The sequence below is a fragment of the Hoplias malabaricus genome, chromosome 4 (genome assembly GCF_029633855.1).
Source record: "Hoplias malabaricus isolate fHopMal1 chromosome 4, fHopMal1.hap1, whole genome shotgun sequence".
Lineage (NCBI taxonomy): Eukaryota > Metazoa > Chordata > Actinopteri > Characiformes > Erythrinidae > Hoplias > Hoplias malabaricus.
Window position 1 is genome coordinate 72,214 of NC_089803.1, and position 22,876 is coordinate 95,089.

General features: G+C 44.1%; 1 protein-coding gene across 1 annotated transcript in view; it reads right to left on the reverse strand.

The window, feature by feature from the left end:
• LOC136694443 (semaphorin-6C-like) overlaps positions 1-10,041 on the reverse strand; it is a 31,166-nt gene extending 21,125 nt beyond the window's left edge. Inside the window, exons 1-6 of the mRNA XM_066668002.1 lie at positions 9,998-10,041; positions 5,338-5,465; positions 4,141-4,255; positions 3,556-3,613; positions 3,410-3,466; positions 3,158-3,259 (exon numbers count right to left, since the gene is read on the reverse strand). Coding sequence (XP_066524099.1) covers positions 3,158-3,259; positions 3,410-3,466; positions 3,556-3,613; positions 4,141-4,255; positions 5,338-5,455 — 450 coding nt within the window. The 5' untranslated portion in view covers positions 5,456-5,465; positions 9,998-10,041. The remainder of the gene's footprint in view (positions 1-3,157; positions 3,260-3,409; positions 3,467-3,555; positions 3,614-4,140; positions 4,256-5,337; positions 5,466-9,997) is intronic.
• Between the last annotated feature and the right edge of the window lie 12,835 nt (positions 10,042-22,876).

A 22,876-nucleotide genomic window follows, 5' to 3' on the forward strand; every position in this document is an offset into this window, starting at 1 on the left:
AATTAACAACAGTGCTAATTTTCAAAGTATGTGTTCCACCTGAAGCCAAAAAGGTGTACTGTAAGTAGCAATTAATAAACTGCAGAACACACACACTGACAGACTGTTTACCATCTCTTCAGATTTCAGTGATACAAATCTGAAGTCAGTACATTTCACCAACATGTGTACTATTCAATGAGAAACAAACACACTGGACCGTGTTTAGACAAACTGTCACGCCCTCGTCTCGTCATTTCTGTTTTCCCCGGCCATGTGCTCTTTTAGCACATGGCTATGTTTGTTTATGTTCTAGTCCTGCATTTGTTCCGCCTCCTTGTCTGTGTCATTTGTTACCCTGCCCCCTTGTTATCTGTCTCAGGTGTGTCTCGTCTGTGTTTTGTATTTAAGTCCCCTTCCTGCACTTCCTGTTTGTTAGCCTCCAACTTCAGGACATGGGAAGTGAGGCTAACAGGGGCGCACCTCTGGGGGATCCATGGATAAAGATATCCCTCAAGAGTGCGCCCATCAGACCCCCTAAACCCTTAGCAGCTCCAGCACGTGCCCGGCAAGCGGCACGGGCCCCTGCCTCCGTGGACGTCGTCGCAGGGCCCCCTGCCTCCGTGGACGTCGTCGCAGGGCCCCCTGCCTCCGTGGACGTCGTCGCAGGGCCCCCTGCCTCCGTGGACGTCGTCGCAGGGCCCCCTGCCTCCGTGGACGTCGTCGCAGGGCCCCCTGCCTCCGTGGATGTCGTCGCAGGGCCCCCTGCCTCCGTGGATGTCGTCGCAGGGCCCCCTGCCTCCGTGGACGTCGCTGCAGGGCCTCCTGTCTCCGTGAGCGCAGCGCCCGCCGCTTCTGTCCCCGTGAAGGCGGCTCCCTCAGCCGCTCCTGTCCCCGTGAAGGCGGCTCCCTCAGGCGGCTCCCTCAGCCGCACCTGTCCCAGTGAAGGCGGCTCCCTCAGCCGCACCTGTCCCAGTGACGGCGGCTCCCTCAGCCGCTCCTGTCCCAGTGACTGTGGCCCCGGCCGCCTCTGCTCCCGTGTCTATGGCTTCGGCCGTTTCGGCACCCGTGACTGTGGCCCCAGCCGCTCCTGGTTGTGTCTGAGGGATGGCCCCGAAGTCCTTCCCAAACCAGGCTGGTTCCTCAGACTGCCCCACAGACATTTGCCAGTCCTGGGCACCCCCCAGTTATTTTGGTTCCCTTGTCTGTCCCTGTCTTGGTCCCTGTCTCTGTCCTCGTCCCAGTATCTGTGTCTGCCTTTGTGTCTGTCCCAGTCCCTGTCACTGTGTTTGTGTCTGTTCCTGTAAACATCTTGGTCCCTGCTCCCCTGCCAAGCCCTGTCCAGTCCCCTGTTAGTCCTGTCCAGGCCCCATTTCAACCCTCTGTCCTGTCTCATGTCCAGTCCCCTGTTAGTCCAGTCCAATCCCTGTTTCAATCCTCTGTCTTGTCTCAAGTCCCATCTCCAGTCCAGCCCCCTTTTCAATCCTCTGTCCTGTCTCAAGACCAGTCTCCTGTCCATTCCCAGCACCCAGTCCTGTCACCTGTCCTGCCTCATGTCCAGTCCCCATATCCGTCCAGTGTTCAGTCACCTGTCTTGTCTCCATTCCAGTCCCCTGTCCTGTCACCTGCTCATGTCCAGTCTTCTGTCCCCAAACCTGTTCAGTCTCCTTTCTTGTCACAGTTTCTGTCTAATATACACCCCCAGTCTCCAGTTAAGTTCCATGTGTCCACTCCCATCCTGTCCAGTCCGTTCCAGTCTCTTGTTCAGTCTCTTGTTGCCCCCCTTTGTCAGTCTCCTGTCATGTCCCATGTCCTGTCTCATTTATCCGGTCCTGTCGTGTCCCCAGTTCCTGTGTCTTTTCCTGTCCTGTCCTGAGTCCTATCTCCCATGGTTCCTTGTCTTGTCTTAGTCTGTCTTGTTTTCCGTGCCCTCTCCTGTGCCAGCTCCTGGGGGTTTTAGGTGTACGCGCCCCGGGAGTTGCGCGTTTGGGGGGGGGGGGGGTGCATCTGTCACGTCCTCATCATGTCTGTTTTCCCCGGCCATGTGCTCTTTTAGCACATGGCTATGTTTGTTTATGTTCTAGTCCCACCTTTGTTCCGCCTCCTCGTCTGTGTCATTTGTTACCCTGCCCCCTTGTTATCTGTCTCAGGTGCGTCTCGTTAGTGTCTTGTATTTAAGTCCCCTTCCTGCACTTCCTGTTTGTTGGTCATTTGTTCTTTGTACTATGTCAAGTCAGTCGTGTTATCAGTCTGTCTGTCTGTGTGTCTGTCTCTGCAAGTTTCTACGTTATTGTCTTCCACGTTGTCGTTGTATTTCTTCTGTCGTTTTGTTCTTTAGTCTGTCTGTCCCGTTTGCCCTGTTTAGCTCCCCATGTCCCGTTTAGCCTGCTTGGATCCCTGTTTCTTGTCCTTCTGTTAAAGTATCTTTGCCTTGTTATTTTTCATTATTAAAGTTTATCTGTGCTTTAGCGTGTGCGTCCACTCCAGTCCGCCCCTCGCTCCTGACACAAACATCCTTGGTAAGTACAAGCCAAAGCCCTGTCCCACCTCGTATACAGGCATCTCATGCAAAAAAAATGTCTCAGTGTTTGAAGGAAAAAACTATTATCTGTCTACTATTTGTGTGACAGGTTTTTAATCCCACCCACCATGACTGTCTATAGTGATTAATAGAGGAGATTACTGCACACGGTGTGGTGCCTCACACATCACATTTACAGAATCTGGTGGAAATGAAAAGAAAGTGGTAGTTGCCTTTCCTGTGCCTCAGACTTGTCTCAGAATTTGACTTGCAGAACTGTGGAATAATCATGGAAAGTGTGTCTTTGCACATGACTTAGCACAAGGGGGCCTTGGACCAGTTTGGGATACACCACTGTGAGTGGACGTTAATTTTTTTGTTAAATGTCCTTTTTATTTTTAATAAACACCAAGCAAGAATAAAAATATAATATATTTTCAGTAGATAGGACAGTAAAAATAAACAGCTTTTAATTACAAAGATAATTAACAGCAGAAAATTAAAAATAAATATGCAACCTATAGGCTTAGTCCATTTAATACTATAATAATAATAATAAATAAATAATAATTATTATTATTACAGTTTGCACAATGTTTCTCTTTTCTATAAATGGGAGTTTAAAGGAGTGAATAATGATATTTAACAGATCCTTACCCTGTAATTGCGGCAGGTTGGGTTAAAGGCATTGGTTCCACAGGCAAAGAGAGTTTCATCATTTCGAAGAACTAGCACTTTAATATAATTATAACATTCATCCTTTAAAAAACAGAGTGAGGAAGTCATTTATATTCATGAGATTTCACTGATGCTTTTAACCAGAGAGAAAACATCTTCATGATCACAGGGTAGAGTTACAGTCCAAAGAGAGAGGGAGGAGGTAGAAAAAGAGAGAGTTGTTGTACTCACTGTGTTTTTTCCTTTAACTATGCACTTCAGCAAATCTTCAGATTTCCACATCAATTTCTGAACACAGCAAACACATGTCTGTGGTAGGAAGACATGTAATGTGTGTGTGTGTGTGTGTGTGTGTGTGTGTGTATTGTGAGTTTTACCTGGTGAGGGATGATTTGATTAAATGAAGCTGACAGATTCACAGCAAACACATAATCCCTATTCTCACACACACACATACACACACACACACACACACACACACACACACACAGAGAGAGAGATCCTTAAAATCATTATCTGTATGTACATTCCTTTGTTCTACATTAACACTGTGCTCTCTGCTAACGTTAAGATTAGGTCCAAACAACACTTATCTATCATTAACTCATTAACATATTTTGATGATTAGTATAATACAGAGTTCATGCACGGAATGCAGTGATAATTAGCATTAAGTAATAATAGTCTGCCTGTCATTATTGGCATATTATGGTATAATAAAGTGATTATGAATAATGTTTGTGATGATTAACATGAGATAATTAGCCTAATATGGTGAGTGGTTCTTTGTGTGATGACTATGATATTAATGTTGTTATTTATATACTCTGGGCATATCCGTGATGTGTGACAATAACCATTTATTCTGCATTTAAAATAATCAATGTTTTTATAGAAATAACAGTAAAACTACACTGGTGAGTTTGAGGAATGACTCGGGGGTGACTGGTGTGTTGTCTGACCTGGCGGCGATGTACAGCATGTGGTTGATTGTAATCATGCGTTGGAAATCCAGGCCCAAACGCTGTGTATCATTGTCCCACACTGCTCCCTGGAAACTGGGAAACAACCAGGAATCTGCCAGAGATTGTAAATATTTTTTTTCAATGGAAAGATCACAGTTCCAGGTTTCATATGACACCTCAATCATGCAAATATCTTAAGAAATAAAAATGTTATGAAGCAAAGAATGTGAAAATTACTAGTCTGAATCGACTGGTGGTTTCATGGAGTTAAATGGTGCCACATTTGTGGAACATACATTTGTGGGATGGGCAGTAGAGCTGAATGTGTGTGTTGTGCCCATGAACAATTTGCCAAATCTTCCCTGCCAATGACAAACAGTTTATTCTGCCATTGATTCATTTGGTGTGTGGTCAACTGGATGATCGAAGTTTGAAGAAATGACATATTGGCAATTTAACAATTTATTCATTTAACAAACAGGAGCCTCAGTAGCATGTGGAAGAACCATACACAGCCACAACAGCCTCCACTTCAATCATAGCATCCCTTTCTTTAACCAGCATTTTTTGCCAGTCAGCCACCATGGTTGTGTTGGTCACTCTGGCACTAACAGCACGCCCAAGCTGATCCCACAAGTGTTTAATGGGTTTGAGGTCAGGAGCTGGAGCCGTTCCCTCCTCTCCACTCCCACAGAAAGCGTTGTCATCTGGAGGATAGTGCAGAATTTAATCTCTATCTCTCTGCATTGAGAAGCCTCCAATGATGACAAGCCTCGTTGTTCCAGTGAGGGAGATGCCGCCCCACACCCTCACACAGAATAAGCTGTTTGTCTTTGGCAGAGAGGATTTGGTTAATTTTTTACGGGCACAACCCACACACTCAGCTCTACTGCTCCTCCCACAAATGCATGTTCCTTACAAATGTGGCACCATTTAAGAGGGAAATTAACAGGCTCTAACAGGTGTCAGACTTATTCCATGAAGCATTGTTACAATAAAGAAATAATCTGCCAAACATAAATTTCCATATTTTTGTGCTATGCTTATTAATATAACACTTATTTACATGTTACTTCACCTCATCATTCACTAATACGTCTGAATGAATATAATTCACAGTTACATTTTGCTACACGTTCTTCACTAACTCTACACTTATCTAACACTACAGAGAAATAACCAAGCTCTACAGACCTTTAGGCCCAACTGTGTGGATAGGCTGCAGATCTTTTGGGAAGGATGAGGCTATAGCACTGAGCGACAGCAGGCTGACTGTAAACAGCTGGTCCATTACAGCGCCCCTAGAGTTCATGCCTGTATCGCTATATGAAAAACAAAGGACAAGTTGGGATTGGATCATCAAGGACACTGAGAAACAACATGCTGCCAACTGGACTTTAAAACCACTGTAGCTCATTTAAAAGGTAATTTACAATGTTTGTAACAGTAATTGTTGTGACAATAAGGCACCTCTACAGTTCCTTTTTTCTAACAAGTGTTTGATCTAACCCCTTCACCCACTACTCCACTACAACATATAATTAGTGACCGCCACTTCCACATTCTCACAACCACACTGTCATACTGCCCTACGCTCAGTACCTTCAAACTGTCCTACGCTCAGCCCTGTCACACTGTCCTACGCTCAGCACCATCACACTGTCCTACAGTCAGCACAGTCACACTGCCCTACACTCAGCACCATCACACTGTACTACACTCAGCACGGTCACACTCTCCTACAGTCAGCACCGTCACACTTTCCTACACTCAGAACACTCACACTGGCCTACACTCAGCACCATCACACTGTACTACACTCGGCTCCGTCACACTGTCTTAAGCTCAGCACCGTCACACTGCCCTACACTCAGCACCGTCACACTGCCCTACACTCAGCACTGTCACACTGCCCTACGCTCAGCACTGTCACACTGTCCTACACTCAGCACAGTCACACTCTCCGACACTCAGCACAGTCAAGCTGTCCTACGCTCAGCACCATCACACTGCCCTACACTCAGCACCGTCACACTGCCCTACACTCAGCACCGTCACACTGCCCTACACTCAGCACTGTCACACTGCCCTACGCTCAGCACTGTCACACTCTCCTACACTCAGCACAGTCACGCTGTCCTACGCTCAGCACCATCACACTGCCCTACACTCAGCACAGTCACGCTGCCCTACGCTCAGCACCGTCACACTGCCCTACACTCAGCACCGTCACACTGTCCTACGCTCAGCACCGTCACACTGCCCTACGCTCAGCACCGTCACACTGCCCTACACTCAGCACCGTCACACTCTCCGACACTCAGCACAGTCAAGCTGTCCTACGCTCAGCACCATCACACTGCCCTACACTCAGCACCGTCACACTGTCCTACAGTTAGCACCATCACACTGCCCTACACTCAGCACAGTCACTCTGTCCTATGCTCAGCACAGTCACACTGTCCTATGCTCAGCACTGTCACACTGTCCTACAATCAGCAACGTCACACTGCCCTACACTCAGCACCGTCACACTGCCCTACGCTCAGCACCGTCACACTGCCCTACGCTCAGCACTGTCACACTGTCCTACACTCAGAACACTCACACTGCCCTGCACTCAGCACCATCACACTGTACTACACTCAGCACCGTCACACTGCCCTACGCTCAGCACCGTCACACTGCCCTACACTCAGCACCGTCACACTGTCCTACAATCAGCAACGTCACACTGCCCTACGCTCAGCACTGTCACACTCTCCGACGCTCAGCACAGTCACGCTGTCCTACGCTCAGCACCATCACACTGCCCTACACTCAGCACCATCACATTGTCCTACAGTTAGCACCATCAAACTGCCCTACACTCAGCACAGTCACGCTGTCCTACGCTCAGCACCATCACACTGCCCTACACTCAGCACCATCACACTGCCCTACACTCAGCACAGTCACTCTGTCCAACACTCAGCACCGTCACACTGTCCTATGCTCAGCACCATCACACTGTCCTATGCTCAGCACCATCACACTGTCCTATGCTCAGCACAGTCACACTGTCCTATGCTCAGCACAGTCACACTGTCCTATGCTCAGCACCGTCACACTGTCCAACAGTCAGCACCATCACACTGCCCTGCACTCAGCACAGTCACACTGTCCTATGCTCAGCACAGTCACACTGTCTTATGCTCAGCACCGTCACACTGCCCTACGCTCAGCACCGTCACACTGCCCTACACTCAGCACACTCACACTGTCCTAGGCTCAGCACCGTCAAACTGCCCTACAGTCTGCACTGTCACACTGTCCTACACTCAGCACCATCACAGTGCCCTACGCTCAGCACTCTCACACTGTCTTACACTCAGCACTGTCACACTGCCCTGCACTCAGCACCATCACACTGTACTACGCTCAGCACCGTCACACTGCCCTACGCTCAGCACCGTCACACTGCCCTACGCTCAGCACCGTCACACTGCCCTACGCTCAGCACCGTCACACTGCCCTACGCTCAGCACCGTCACACTGCCCTACGCTCAGCACCGTCACACTGCCCTACGCTCAGCACCGTCACACTGCCCTACGCTCAGCACCGTCACACTGCCCTACGCTCAGCACCGTCACACTGCCCTACGCTCAGCACCGTCACACTGCCCTACGCTCAGCACCGTCACACTGTCCTACGCTCAGCACCGTCACACTGTCCTACGCTCAGCACACTCACACTGCCCTACGCTCAGCACCATCACACTGCCCTACGCTCAGCACCATCACACTGCCCTGCACTCAACACAGTCACACTGTCCTACACTCAGCCCCATCACACTGTCCTATGCTCAGCACCATCACACTGTCCTATGCTCAGCACCATCACACTGTCCTATGCTCAGCACCATCACACTGCCCTACGCTCAGCACAGTCACACTGTCCTATGCTCAGCACAGTCACACTGCCCTACGCTCATCACAGTCACACTCTCCTACACTCAGCACAGTCGCACCGTCACACTGTCCTACGCTCAGCACCGTCACAATCTCCTATGTTCAGCACTGTCACACTGTCCTATGCTCAGCACTATCAAACTCTCCTATGCTCAGCCCAGTCACACTGTCCTATGCTCAGCACCGTCACACTGTCCTACAGTCAGCACATCACACTGCCCTACACTCAGCACCATCACACTGCCCTGCACTCAACACAGTCACACTGCCCTGCACTCAACACAGTCACACTGTCCTATGCTCAGCACCATCACACTGTCCTACACTCAGCCCCATCACACTGTCCTATGCTCAGCACCATCACACTGTCCTATGCTCAGCACCATCACACTGCCCTACGCTCAGCACAGTCACACTGTCCTATGCTCAGCACAGTCACACTGCCCTACGCTCATCACAGTCACACTCTCCTACACTCAGCACAGTCGCACCGTCACACTGTCCTACGCTCAGCACCGTCACAATCTCCTATGTTCAGCACTGTCACACTGTCCTATGCTCAGCACTATCAAACTCTCCTATGCTCAGCCCAGTCACACTGTCCTATGCTCAGCACCGTCACACTGTCCTACAGTCAGCACATCACACTGCCCTACACTCAGCACAGTCACACTGTCCTACGCTCAGCACAGTCACACTGCCCTACGCTCAGCATCTTCACACTGTCCTATGCTCAGCACCGTCACACTGTCCTACAGTCAGCACAGTCACACTGTCCTAAGCTCAGCACCGGCACACTGTCCTACGCTCAACATCATCACACTGTCCTACAGTCAGCATTGTCACAGCACCGTCAGAATGCCCTACACTCAGCACCATCACACTGTACTATACTCATGATGGTCACACTGTCTTAAGCTCAGCACGGTCACACTGCCCTACACTCAGCACGGTCACACTGTCCTACAATCAGCACCGTCACACTTCCCTACGCTCAGCACCGTCACACTGCCCTACACTCAGCACTGTCACACTCCCCTACGCTCAGCACCGCCACTGGAGTTATTAGCATCTGAATCATGTTACATTCTGTAAGATCTGTGGTGCTACATGCTTCAGCCTAATGTTCCAGACTTCTGAGGTCCACTTTCTAATGTTCTCTTTAGAACATAGAACATTGTTCCACTGATCCGGCATTCCATGGAGGGAGAGAGGAAGACAGCTGAGACTCTGAGAACATGAGGAAGATGGAGCAGAAGGTGGAGTTCTGGACATGGATCAGAGACGGAGCTCACACTGAGAAATAATCCTCAGGTCATCTCCCATATAGATACCTAGCTTAAACAAATACACACATGCACACACACACACACACACACACAAACACCCCCCCTCCCCCCATGCACACACACACACTAACATTGGATACCACCAACCCCCACACTTAAGTCCTCAGTGTGGTCATTAGATTAGAGTTTGTTCCGCCTCAATGGTCAGAGGCGTCTGGACATAAAGAGGAGCCTCAACCATTAAAACTAATATTCATTCTTACACATGGACCACCAGACCACACAGGAACCACAAGAAGACATACAGACCACCAAAAAACACACTGACCACCAAAACACACACAGACCCCCAGAACACACATGAATCACCACAAAACACACATTTTACTCTAGAACACACACACACTGACTAGCTTCCACCACCATCCCAAATCAGAACTAACTAAAATAACTAGAACTAACAGAAATAACTAAAAAAATAAAAATAAACTTATTCTGAAATTACTGACATGTCTCAGCTCTGAAATCTAACAGTTATCAGCTTTACAGCTTTAATAACACACACACACACTGACCAGCACATACCACTGTCCAAAACCTAATCATGAACTTACTGTAACACGCCGGACTCATCTTAGCTCTGAACTCTTACTCTGTTCCTCTGTGACTGACTAAACTCTACAGAGTTACTCAAGTCTCCGCCTCCTGCAGCTTCTCTCTCTCTCTCTCTCTCTCTCTCTCCTCTTTTTATTCTTTCTCTTTTATTCCCTTCTCTGTCTATTTGTTTCTCTCCTTCTCTTCCAACTCCAGATTTCCATACTCCTACTTCTTCTCTCTCCCTCTTCTATATCTTTCTCCTCCACTTCTCACTCCATCTCTTCTTTCTCCCTCTTCTCATTCTCTATCTTCTGTCTCTCTGCCACATTTGTACTTCCACCTTCAGTAATGTTCACCTTTAACCCGCTAGCATCTGTTCTGTTTGTACAGCCTGTCACCCTCTGCTCCCTTTTACTCAGCTGAGGACTGAAGAAATGAAGATCAGTTGAACATTAGGGAGGAGAATGAGGTAAAGGTTAAAATAAGCAGAAGATGAAGAGGAACTGTTATGGTCACTGTAGTGGTCAGGGTAGTGTTAGTGTAGTAGTCAGGGTAGTGGTCAGAGTTGTGCTCTGTGTCAGTGTAGTGGTCAGCATAGTGATCAGTGTTGTGTTCAGGGTAGTGTCAGTGTTGTGGTCAGTGTAGTGCCAGTGTTGTGGTCAGTGTAGTGCCAGGATTGTGGTCTATGTAGTGCCAGTGCAGTGTCAGTGTTGTGGTCACAGCAGTGTCAGTGTAGTGTCAGTGTTGTGGTTTATGTAGTGTCAGTGTTGTGGTCACTGCAGTGTCAGTGTTGTAGTCAGTGTTTCAGTGTTGTGGTCACTGCAGTGTCAGTGTTTTGGTCAGTGTTTCAGTGTTGTGGCCATTGCAGTGTCAGTGTTGAGGTCACCACAGTTTCAATGTTGTGGTCAGTGTTTCAGTGTTGTGGTCACTGCAGTGTCAGTGTTGTAGTCAGTGTTTCAGTGCTGTGGTCACTGCAGTGTCAGTTTTGTCAAGTCAAGTCAAGTTTATTTATATAGCACGTTTAAAAAGACAGTGAATGTCAGCCAAATTGCTGCACAATAAAAATCAACTAACAAAACAAACCAGATAAAATTCTAAAACATACATGTAAAAGAAATAAAACAAAATAAAAGACTCCAACAATAAAACGTTGTGGAGAAAAATACTGATGGCAAGACAACATAAACCAAGGCAAAGACAAATGGCTAAAGTAATTTAAAAGGACTCAAAGGCCAGAGAAAATAAATAGGTTTTTAAATTGGACTTAAAAGTTACTACTGTAGGGGATTGCTTTATAAAGAGTGGGAGACTGTTCCAAAGTCTTGGAGTGGCTGCAGCAAAAGCCCGATCTCCTTTGAACTTCAACCGAGAGCGAGGGGTGTCTAAAAGCAATTTGTTAGAGGAACGTAGGGCACGTGAGGTAGATCGAAGGCAAACAAGATCCGAAATATATTTCGGAGCCAGGCCATGGAGAGCTTTGTGGTCAGTGTAGTGGTCAGTGTAGTGGTCAGTGTAATGTCAGTGTTGTGGTCAGTGTAGTGGTCAGGGTAGTGTCAGGGTAGTGGTCAGTGTTGTGGTCAGTGAAGTGGTAAATGTTGTGGTAAGTGTATTGTCAGTGTAGTGGTCAGTGTAGTACCAGGGTTGTGGTCTATGTAGTGCCAGTGCAGTGTCAGTATTGTGGTCACTGCAGTGTCAGTGTTGGGGTCAGTGTAGTGTCAGTGTTGTGGTCACAGCAGTGTCAGTGTTGTGGTCTATGTAGTGCCAGTGTAGTGTCGGTGTTGTGGCCACTTCAGTGTCAGTGTTGTAGTCAGTAATTCAGTGTTGTGGTCACTGCAGTGTTAGTGTTGTGGTCAGTGCTGTGGTCAGTGCTGTGGTCAGTGTAGTGTCATTGTAGTTTCAGTGTCGTGGTCAGAGTAGTGTCAGTGTAGTGGTCAATGTAGTGGTCAGTGTAATGTCAGTGTCGTGGTCAATGTAGTGGTCAGTGTCCTGGTCAGTGTAGTGTCAATGTTGTGGTCAGGGTAGTGTCAGTGTAGCGGTCAGTGTAGTGGTCAGGGTAGTGTTATTGTTGTGGTCACTGCAGTGTCAGTGTTGTGGTCAGTGTTTCAGTGTTGTGGTCACTGCAGTGTCAGTGTTGTGGTCACTGCAGTGTCAGTATTGTAGTTAGTGTTTTAGTGTTGTGGTCACTGCAGTGTCAGTGTTGTGGTCACTGCAGTGTCAGTATTGTAGTTAGTGTTTTAGTGTTGTGGTCATTGCAGTGTCAGTGTTGTGGTCAATGTAATGGTCAGTGTAGTGTCAATGTTGTGGTCAGGGTAGTGTCAGTGTAGTGGTCAGGGTAGTGTTATTGTTGTGGTCACTGCAGTGTCAGTGTTGTGGTCAGTGTTTCAGTGTTGTGGTCACTGCAGTGTCAGTGTTGTGGTCACTGCAGTGTCAGTATTGTAGTTAGTGTTTTAGTGTTGTGGTCACTGCAGTGTCAGTGTTGTGGTCACTGCAGTGTCAGTGTTGTGGTCACTGCAGTGTCAGTATTGTAGTTAGTGTTTTAGTGTTGTGGTCATTGCAGTGTCAGTGTTGTGGTCAATGTAATGGTCAGTGTAGTGTCAATGTTGTGGTCAGGGTAGTGTCAGTGTAGTGGTCAGGGTAGTGTTATTGTTGTGGTCACTGCAGTGTCAGTGTTGTGGTCAGTGTTTCAGTGTTGTGGTCACTGCAGTGTCAGTGTTGTGGTCAGTGTATTGAGGATGATAATTGTGGTGGTGTGGCACTGTTGTGTTCAGTGAATTACTGAACAGTGTTTCAGTGCTGTGGTCAGTGCAGTGTCAGTGTTGTGGTCAGTGTTTCAGTGTTGTGATCAGTGTACTGTCAGTGTTGTGGTCACTGCAGTGTCAGTGTTGTGGTCAGTGTATTGAGGATGATAATTGTGGTGTTGTGGCACTGTTGTGTTCAGTGAATTCCTGAACAGATGGCCAGACGTTAAAATTCCCTAAATCTGCCCATGGTCAAGAAATGGATTAAAGCAAAAAAGACAAGACATGCTGGGAATTTCCTCAGATAAAGTCTCATGGACACACACACACACACACACACACACACACACACACACACACCTCTTACTGTCCAGTCGTGTACTCTGAGCTAAGTCTCCAGCGTTTCTCTCTTTAAAATCCACCTCGTCTTTTAGTGCAGTTCCATTTCCCCCCCTCTGCCCCAAACACTTACTCCTCCCCCTCAGTGCTGCCTAGGGCTGGTGGTCTCAGTTCTTGTTGGGACAGAGGGGGGTGTAGGGTACATGGCCACAAGGCCACATGGCCCGTCAGACTGATCTTTCAGAGTCACACTCCAAACGGAGGGCTATGGTGTCTTGTGAATCACTGGCGAGATGCTGAGAAACCCACAAGCGACAGGATTTTCTCCTTTAAACTCTAGAAAACTTGGTTTTAGGAATAAAATACATCCTTTCTGTTTGTCTTAGATATGTGCCTCTGCTGTGTGCCAGAAAATTCTTCTTCTGTTCTGTCATACACAATGTGACACCTTCATTTCTTTTGAGTTCTTTCCGTCATTATGACAAATCCGGTCACAAAAAAGAACACATTTTTATTATGTAACGTTTACAGACCTCTAGGGCTCTACTCAGAATTTCTAAAAGAATTCAGTGATTTTGCTACAAACCTAGCTGCAATCATAAAGTTATAATTGTAGGAGATTTCAATATCTATTTTGAGAAGGCAGATGAAAAAAGGCCTTTACTTCAATCCTAGACTCTATTGGTATTACTCAAAAAGTAACAGTGCCTACACACTACTGCAGTCACACTTTACACTTAGTTTTGACACTAGATCTTAACATAGACTAACTTAATATTGTACACAAACCTCAGCAATCTGACTATTACCTAATTTCCTAGAGTACTGTTTAGTGTGTTTTCCAGAACTACAAAAAATCAGGGAGGTTTTGAACAACTAATTCCAGCAACTCTCACCAGTAAAATTTTTATGAATTTTTTTTAATAATAAAATTGAGAATATTAGACAACAAACTCAAGCCATAGTATTAAATCCGACCTGGCTGCCACCCGATGTAAATTATATAAAATATAATGTAACTGTAAAAGAAAGACTTGAAACCTTTTACCCACTCCCATAGTTGGAACTAGAGAAGATTACCACCTCTGCAAACTGTACAACTTGCACACTTGATGCAGCTCTCACAAAATTACACAAAGAAGTACTAATAGCTATTATCAGTCCTCTTTTAACTATAGTAAACTCATCCCTTAGTCTGGGCCATGTACCCAAAGCTTTTAAACTAGCAGTTATTAAACCTATGATCAAGAAACCAAATCTTGATGCTAGTGCACTGTCTAATTACAGGCCTATTTCTAATCTGCCATTTCTATCCTAGATCTTAGAAACAGCCATTGCCCAACAACTTAGTTCATATCTACATAAGAATTGTATATATAAAAAATTCCAATCTGGATTCAGGCCACATCATAGCACTGAGACAGCTCTAGTCAAGATAAGAAATGATCTTCTTCTTGCCTCTGATCAAGGCCACGTATCCCTGTTGGTGCTTCTTAACCTCAGCGCAGCCTTCAATACAATAGACCACAATATTCTCCTAGAAAGGATAGAAAACATGGTTGGAATCACAGTGGCAGCCCTATTATGGTTCAATTCTTACTTAACAGGTCAATACATAAAAGTAAACAATTTATCTTCAAATTATTCTAAAGTAAGATTTGGAATTCCACAAGGCTCTATTTTAGGAGCATTATTATTTACATTACACATTTTACTGCTAAGCACAGTTATAAGAAACCATGACATTAACTTTCACTGTTATGTAGACGACATGCAATTGTATATTTCAGCCAAGCCCAATGACAAACACAAATAGAGAACTGTGTAAAAGATGTGAAAGGCTAGATGTTGCGTAACTTCTTGATCAACAAATAGGCAGTAACACTAGGACAGCTTTTTCACATCTTCACTACATCGCCAAGATTAGAAATGCCTTACCCCTGCAGTACGCAGAAACATTAGTACATGCCTTTATTATTTCAAGGCTTGACTACTGTAACTGACTACTGTCAGGATGCACCAGTAGAATGCTGTTTTATCTCAAATTAACCTACTTTTAACTCGCACAGAATCACTGATCACCTTCTCATACATCACTAATATATTACATTCACATTACTATAACCCATTCATCTGTCATCAGTTCATTTTTACTTCTGTTCTGTTCTCTGTTGTGTCTCCGGTGTGGACCCGAGGAGGATGGGTTCCCCGTATGAGCTTGGTTCCTTCCAAGGTTTCTTCCTCGTGTGCTGAGGGAGTTTTTTCTGCCACTGTTGCCCCTGGCTCGCTCATAGGAGGCTTGGACCCGGATCTCTGTAAAGCTGCTTTGTGACGACTTTTTGTTGTGAAAAGCGCTATATAAACAACGTGTAATTGATTGATTGAAATTTAAGTAAACTCCAACTAGTTCAACAGAGTCTAAATGTCCTGTAATTTTTTTTTACATTTCATGTCAAATCTTTGTCTTACTGGAATTCTGTGAAGCTGCTTTGTGACAACATCAGTTGTGAAAAGCGCTTTACAAATAAATTTGATTTGATTTGATCTGTAATGATTACACGTGTCCTCACATGAGGAGAGACACAACCCTGTGTCAGGAGATGATGAAGGTGAGTGTCCAAATGCACAGTGATCCTCCCATGTCATGTCCCCAATACATTTACCACCACAAAAACAAGCTGGTATTTCTAGTGTTATCTATCTGTCACAGGGCAGTAGTATACCTTGTGTCTTCAGTTAAAATGATGTAATTCTGTGTATAAATGACATTTTACCTATTTTAGCTGTCCAAAAAAATTGTATCTTCCTGTTTGTAGATGTTTAGTTTTTATCACTCATGTTTCTTGTGCAATGCCTACTAAGGCTTCTCCACTATGTTTCCTGTGTACATATCTGTGTGTATATAGACCCTCCTCAGTTTGATTCTATTACGCACTGCTATCATAGCACTGCTGTAGCACACATATAGTTTATTTCTGTATCCCACTTCTATGGCCCTGCTCTGTGTCTTCTCTTGTGCACTATGTACAGTACTGTGACACTTCAATTTCCTTTAGGATCAGTACAGTCTCATCTTACCTCTCTATATGATTTGAACACAGCAGCTGTCCTTCACACTGTGTGAAAATTACAGAATGAATGGACCAATAGAAATGCTCCAAAATTACTTGGAATACAAGGTTTTTACCCTGCCTTCCACCTAAAACATAATTTTATTTTAATGTGTAGAATCATTTTGTAAGTTAGTAAGCATATAAAAAGATTCATAACTGTGTTTTAAACTGTGTGTTCATGTAAAACTTTTATTTTTATTATAGAAACATAGCTGTTCCTCCCAGGACCACCAGGGGGAGGCAACGCAGCACTAGAGCCAATCAATGCAAACACCGTCACCTGGAGCTGGGGTTATATAACCCTGCAGGACCGGCCTCTCCCTGTTGGGTCTTTAGTCTCCTGTGGGCTACAGACAGAGCCAGGAAAAGGTAGAGGGCTGAAAGATTTCTCACTCCCCCTCATTCAGTCTCTTCTTGAGGTTTCTCAAGTCCTGTCACTGTCCTCTGTTCCCTGAATCACCCAGGACTATGTTTCTTCTGTTTGGGTGTTCCAGTGTTGGATCTCCAGAGAAAGCTGTCTGTGATCTCTCATAACTACTAGTCTTTTTTGCTCTCTATCATTAAGGAGACAGCTCTTCCCCAGTGTCCTTTGTTCTTTTCTTATTTTTCTGGCCAGAACTACTGCTGAACTGCTTGAGTTGTCCAGCAGATAGAAGCAAGTGCCCACAAGTTTTAGTATAAGTTTTAGAACTTTGATGTTCTTTTATACGTACACACAGTGTCATGTCTTATGGACTAAAGGTACAGAATCACTGGCCCCTTCTTTCCAGCAGTTTATTTAAAGACTGTCATTGTCACTGGATCCTGGGCTTTATTTCAGTGTTGCTTATGGCTTCAGAGCTGAGTGTCACAAAGTTACTTGTGTCCTTGTCTGAGTTTGAGTCCTGTGTCCTTCAGCATACGCATATGTAGATGGATATCCATCAATCCACAGCTGAGCACCGAACCCACAACTGCTCCCTGTATGTGTGTGTGTTTTAAATGATAAGCTTTCTGTTTTATATTTCAGATATGCAGTCAGTTCAAGAGTCTCTGGTGACATGCTCAGTCCCCAAGTGACATTTTATTAAACATGGTGGCTGCAGTCACATGACAGTTGATATTGGTGATAAATGCATTCAATATTTCCTGATCAACTCATTAAAAAAGTCTAATAAAAATGAATAATGCTATGAAACTGTTTGATTATCAGCCTTTAGTGCACATTAGTTGTTGCCCAGCTGCATTAAGTGGTAAATGTTATTATCCTATGTTGGTCATATTTGAATAAGTTTATTAAAATCAAATCAAAGGCTGATACAACTTCAGTGGGAATTCCTCAAGACAAGTTCAAATGAGGCTCATTAATGTGTGTGTGTGTGGCCTCCAGATGCCATATGACCTTCCTACAGCACCTGGACATGCTCCTGAAGAGGCAGCAGATGTTCTCCTGAGGGATCTCCTCCCAGACCTGGATTAAAACATAAGTCAACTGTTGTAATGTTATGTAATGATTACACGGGTCCTCACATGAGGAGAGACACAACCCTGTGTCAGGAGATGATGAAGGTGAGTGTCCAAATGCACAGTGATCCTCCCATGTCATGTCCCCAATACATTTACCACCACAAAAACAAGCTGGTATTTCTAGTGTTATCTATCTGTCACAGGGCAGTAGTATACCTTGTGTCTTCAGTTAAAATGATGTAATTCTGTGTATAAATGACATTTTAGCTGTCCGAAAAAATTGTATCTTCCTGTTTGTAGATGTTTAATTTTTATCACTCATGTTTCTTGTGCAATGCCTACTAAGGCTTCTCCACTATGTTTCCTGTGTACATATCTGTGTGTATATAGACCCTCCTCAGTTTGATTCTATTACGCACTGCTATCATAGCACTGCTGTAGCACACATATAGTTTGTTTCTGTATCCCACTTCTATGGCCCTGCTCTGTGTCTTCTCTTGTGCACTATGTACAGTACTGTGACACTTCAATTTCCTTTAGGATCAGTACAGTCTCATCTTTCCTCTCTACATCATTTGAACACAGCAGCTGTCCTTCACACTGTGTGAAAATTACAGAATGAATGGACCAATAGAAATGCTCCAGAATTACTTGGAATACAAGGTTTTTACCCTGCCTTCCACCTAAAACATAATTTTATTGTAATGTATAGAATAATTTTGTAAGTTAGTAAACATATAAACATATATCTCCTCCCAGACCTGGATAAACAAGTCAACTCCTGGACAGTTTGTGGTGCAACCTTACATTGGTGAATGATATCCCAGATGTGCTTGATTGGACTCAGCTCTGGGGAAGAGGGCCAGTCCGGAGATCATTTTGCAGGGCTCTGGCACTTCTCCTCCTGTTTCTCCTTACACAAAGGAGGAGGTAGCGGTCCTGCTGCTGGGTTGTTGCTCTCCTACTGCCCCCTCCACGTCTCCTGGTACAAACCGGATTCCAAAAAATTTGGGACACTAAGCAAATTGTGAATAAAAACTTGAATGCAATGATATGGAGATGGCAAATATTAATATTTTATTTGTAATAGAACATAGATGACAGATCAAAAGTTTAATCTGAGTAAATGTAACATTGTAAAGGAAAACTATGTTGATTCAAAATTTCAGTGTCCACAAATCCCCAAAAAGTCGGGACAAGTAGCAATAAGTTTCTGGAAAATGAAAATTGAGAATATAACGAATAGCTGAAAGACCAATTAACACTAATTAGGTCAATTGACAACATGATTGGGTATAAACAGAGATTCTAAGAGTGTCAGTGTCTCTCTGAAGCCAAGATGGTAAGAGGATCACCAATTCCACCATTGTTGCACAGAAACAATGTAGCAATACCAAAATGGTTTTACCCAGTGTAAAATAGCAAAGACTTTTAAGTTATCATCATCAACCGTGCATAACATCATCAAAAGATACAGAGAATCTGGAACAATTGCTGTGCGTAAGGGTCAAGGCTGTAAAACTCTACTGGATGCTTGTGATCTCCGGGCCCTTAAATGTCACTGCACCACAAACAGGAATGCCACTGTTAAAGAAATAACAGAATGGGCTCAGGAATACTTCAAGGAAGCATTGTCAGTGAACACAATCCACCGTGCCATCTGCCGTTGCCAGCTGAAATTCTACAGTGCAAAGAGGACGCCAATTCTAAGCAAGCTCCACAAGCTCAGACATTTGCACTGGGCCAGGGGTCTTTTAAAATGGAGTGGGGCAAAATGAAAGACTGTTCTGTGGTGAGATGAGTCACGATTTGAAGATCTTTAAGGAACACTGGGACGCCATGTCATCCGGACCAGAGAGGACAAGGATAACCCAAGTTGTTATCAACGCTCCGTTCAGAAGCCTGCATCACTGATGGTATGGGGTTGCATGAGTGCATGTGGCATGGGCAGCTTGCATGTCTGAAAAGGCACCATTAATGCAGAGAACTATGCTCAGGTTCTAGAACAACATATGCTCGCATCTAGACGTCATCTCTTTAAGGGAAGACTCTGCATGTTTCAACAAGATGATGCCAGACCACATTCTGAAGCAATCACAACATCATGGCTACGTAGGAGAAGGATCCGGGTACTGAAATGGCAGCCTGCAGTCCAGACCTTTCACCTATAGAGAACATTTGGTGCATCATAAAGAGGAAGGTGCGACAAAGAAGGCCCAAGACGATTGAACAGTTAGAGGCCTGTATTAGACATGAATGGGAGAGCATTCCTGTTTTTAAACTTGAGAAACTGGTCTCCTCTGTCCCCAGATGTCTGTTGAGTGTTGTAAGAAGAAGGAGGGATGCCACACAGTGGTAAAAAAATGGCCTTGTCCCAACTTTTTTGGGATTTGTTTACACCATGAAATTTTGAAACAACACATTTTTTCAGTTTAAACTTTTGATCTGTGATTTGTGTTCTATTCTGAATAAAATATTAGATGTTGGCACCTCCACATCATTGCATTCAGTTTTTATTCACAAATTGTTTAGTGTCCCAACTTTTTTGGAACCAGGTTTGTATACTGGCCCACCTCCTGGTGTACTGGCCTGTCTCCTGGTATCTCCTCCATGCTCTGGACACTGTGCTGACAGACATAGCAAACCTTCTTGCCACAGCTTGCGTTAATGTGCCATCCTGGATGAGCTGCACTACCTGAGCAACTTCTGTGGGTTGTAGACACCGTCTCATGCCACCGCCTGCAGAATCACTCCTTTATGGGGGTTGTCTTGCTAAGTGCCTCTCATTTATATCTGTTGTCTCTTCCATTTACACAACAGCAGGTGAAATTGATTCACAATCAGTGTTGCTTCTAACTGGACCAGGTGATTTCACAGAAGTGTTATTGACCTGGAGTTACATTGTGCTGTTTAAGTGATCCCTTTATTTATTTTGAGAAGTGTATACACACACACACACACACACACACACACACACATGCACAATGGCTTGCAAAAGTATTCATACACCTTGAACAGTCCTTCTTACACCATTTCTTCACTGTGCGGGAGACAGCTGATTCCCTATGTAATAAAAGGGTTTGTCCACAGGCAGGAGATGAACCAGGCTGTGATCAGATCTTCCTAGGGGAGGGAGGGGTAGTGAGGAATATGCATCCATTGTGTTGGCATAAAACAAACCAGTATTTTATTGTCTCTGGTGTGGCAGGTTACATACTGGGTGAAGTTGGACAGATTGGAGGATGGAGAGGCTTGGTTGAAGTCCCCAAAGATAACTGCTCACAGCAAGTAGGGCATCACAGGCAGTGTCAGCGTTAGCAGAGGGGGACACATATGACGCTAGAGAAAATCCCTCTGTAAATAGAAAGGTTTCATGCTAACAGCTAACAGTTCAATGTCCTATCAGCAGATTTGTTCTTAGTGATGTGATTTAATAAGACCAGAAAAGACAAGAACAGATGCTAAGACCACACTCTAAACAAATGATCTGAGTCTTTATTTCACATGTTTAATGCTGTAGTGTAATAAAGGGCTTATTTAAAAAAAAAAAAAAAACAATATGTAATAATTTTATCTTGTAAAAAGACATCACCATGACTTAGCTTCAAAATGACTGTGATGCTCCACTGAGCTGTAACATGGAGAACAGAGCATCTGTCACTGCTACTCCAGATTCAGCACTGGAGAAACTGCACTGTGGAACTTATAGAGGAGGGCAGGTAACAACCCCTCCATGATGTCAGGACATAGGTTTCCTCTGAATGTTATTGTCACATAGATTAATAATAATTAAAACATTGCTTGAAATGTAAAGTGTTTCAATATGTATCTCCCATCTCAGTAATATTTCTTTCTGAAATATTTCAGTATTTATGTGGTCCCCAGGTTCCTCCTGTGGATATTTTATTGTTTCTCTGACAAACATAATCCCTGATGCAAAACATCTAATCAAGCCTGAGTTAAAATTAAAAATTAAAAAACTGAAAAATGCAGGACTAAGACTGAAAACCTGTGGTGTCTAATCAGTAATGTCTTCAGTAATGAGACTAATCTGATCTTAATCTGACCGGGCTCTGATCTTAATCTGATCTGGATCTGACTGGGCTCTGATCTTAATATGATCTGGATCTGACCAGGCTCAGAATTTAATCTTATCTGGATCTGATCAGGCTCTGATTTTAATCTGATCTTAATCTGATCTGGATCTGACCGGGCTCTGATTTGGAGCCGACAGTGGTTCAGATGGAAGAGGCTGAAGAGCAGAAAATGTCTGTAATTGATAAACAATGTAAAACTGCTCAAGCTGAAACTACTTATTCTGCCTATGGAGCTCACGGGAACGGGTCATTCCCACATCCTCATTCAGACACAAGGAACAGGACACTACAAACACACCACACTGCTTTTTTTCTTTTTTCTTTTTCAACGTGTGTCCAATAAAGCCAAAATTAAAGTAAATAATTTCAAATTTCAGTGGACAGTTCAAAGAACTGTATAATAGGATTATTATTATCATCCTTATTTACTTTATTGTTGTTGTTATCAGATAAAAGCTCATAGTCTTGAATGAAACCATTAAATGCTTTTATGTTTAGTTTTTCATTTAGTGATTCACATAAAACCATATTCCACCATTTCTTATATTTGGCTCTGAAACTGTTACAGATGTTTTTAGATATATTTATTTGTAATTGTCCCAGAAAGCTCAAATTTCTTTTCTTCAGCTTCATATTTATCCATCCATTCGTTCACACTGGTGTCTGTGTCAGGGATTTCTGGCTTATATTCAATACTTTTTACATTCATATATTTTATGTCCAGTGGTGATGATGCTTTGATTTTAAATTTCAACAGACTGTCTTTATCCTTTAGGATTTCATTGTAAGAATTTTCAGAAATATTTTTATTATTTAATATCTTTCCTCCAAAAGAAAAGGAGAAAAGCTGTGGAGAAAAAAAACATATGTTTTAGTTTTGTATTTTCTGTGCAATTCAAGTGATAACGAATGATCATGATAAGCGAATGATGCAGGGGTCATTATCTCCCTCTTTACCCAAACAGGGACTCTTTAAACTATATATATATAGTTCTTTATATTCTATATACTCTTTATAATGTCTTTGTTTTTATCAGCAATTATTCTATAAGTTTCTTCAGTGAGCTTGTCCTCACTGTGTCTTTGTTCTTGTTCATTATCGTTTTGCTTATTGTCTGGGTAGAACGCCTCTGTCTGTAATACCTGCTCATTTGACTTTATTA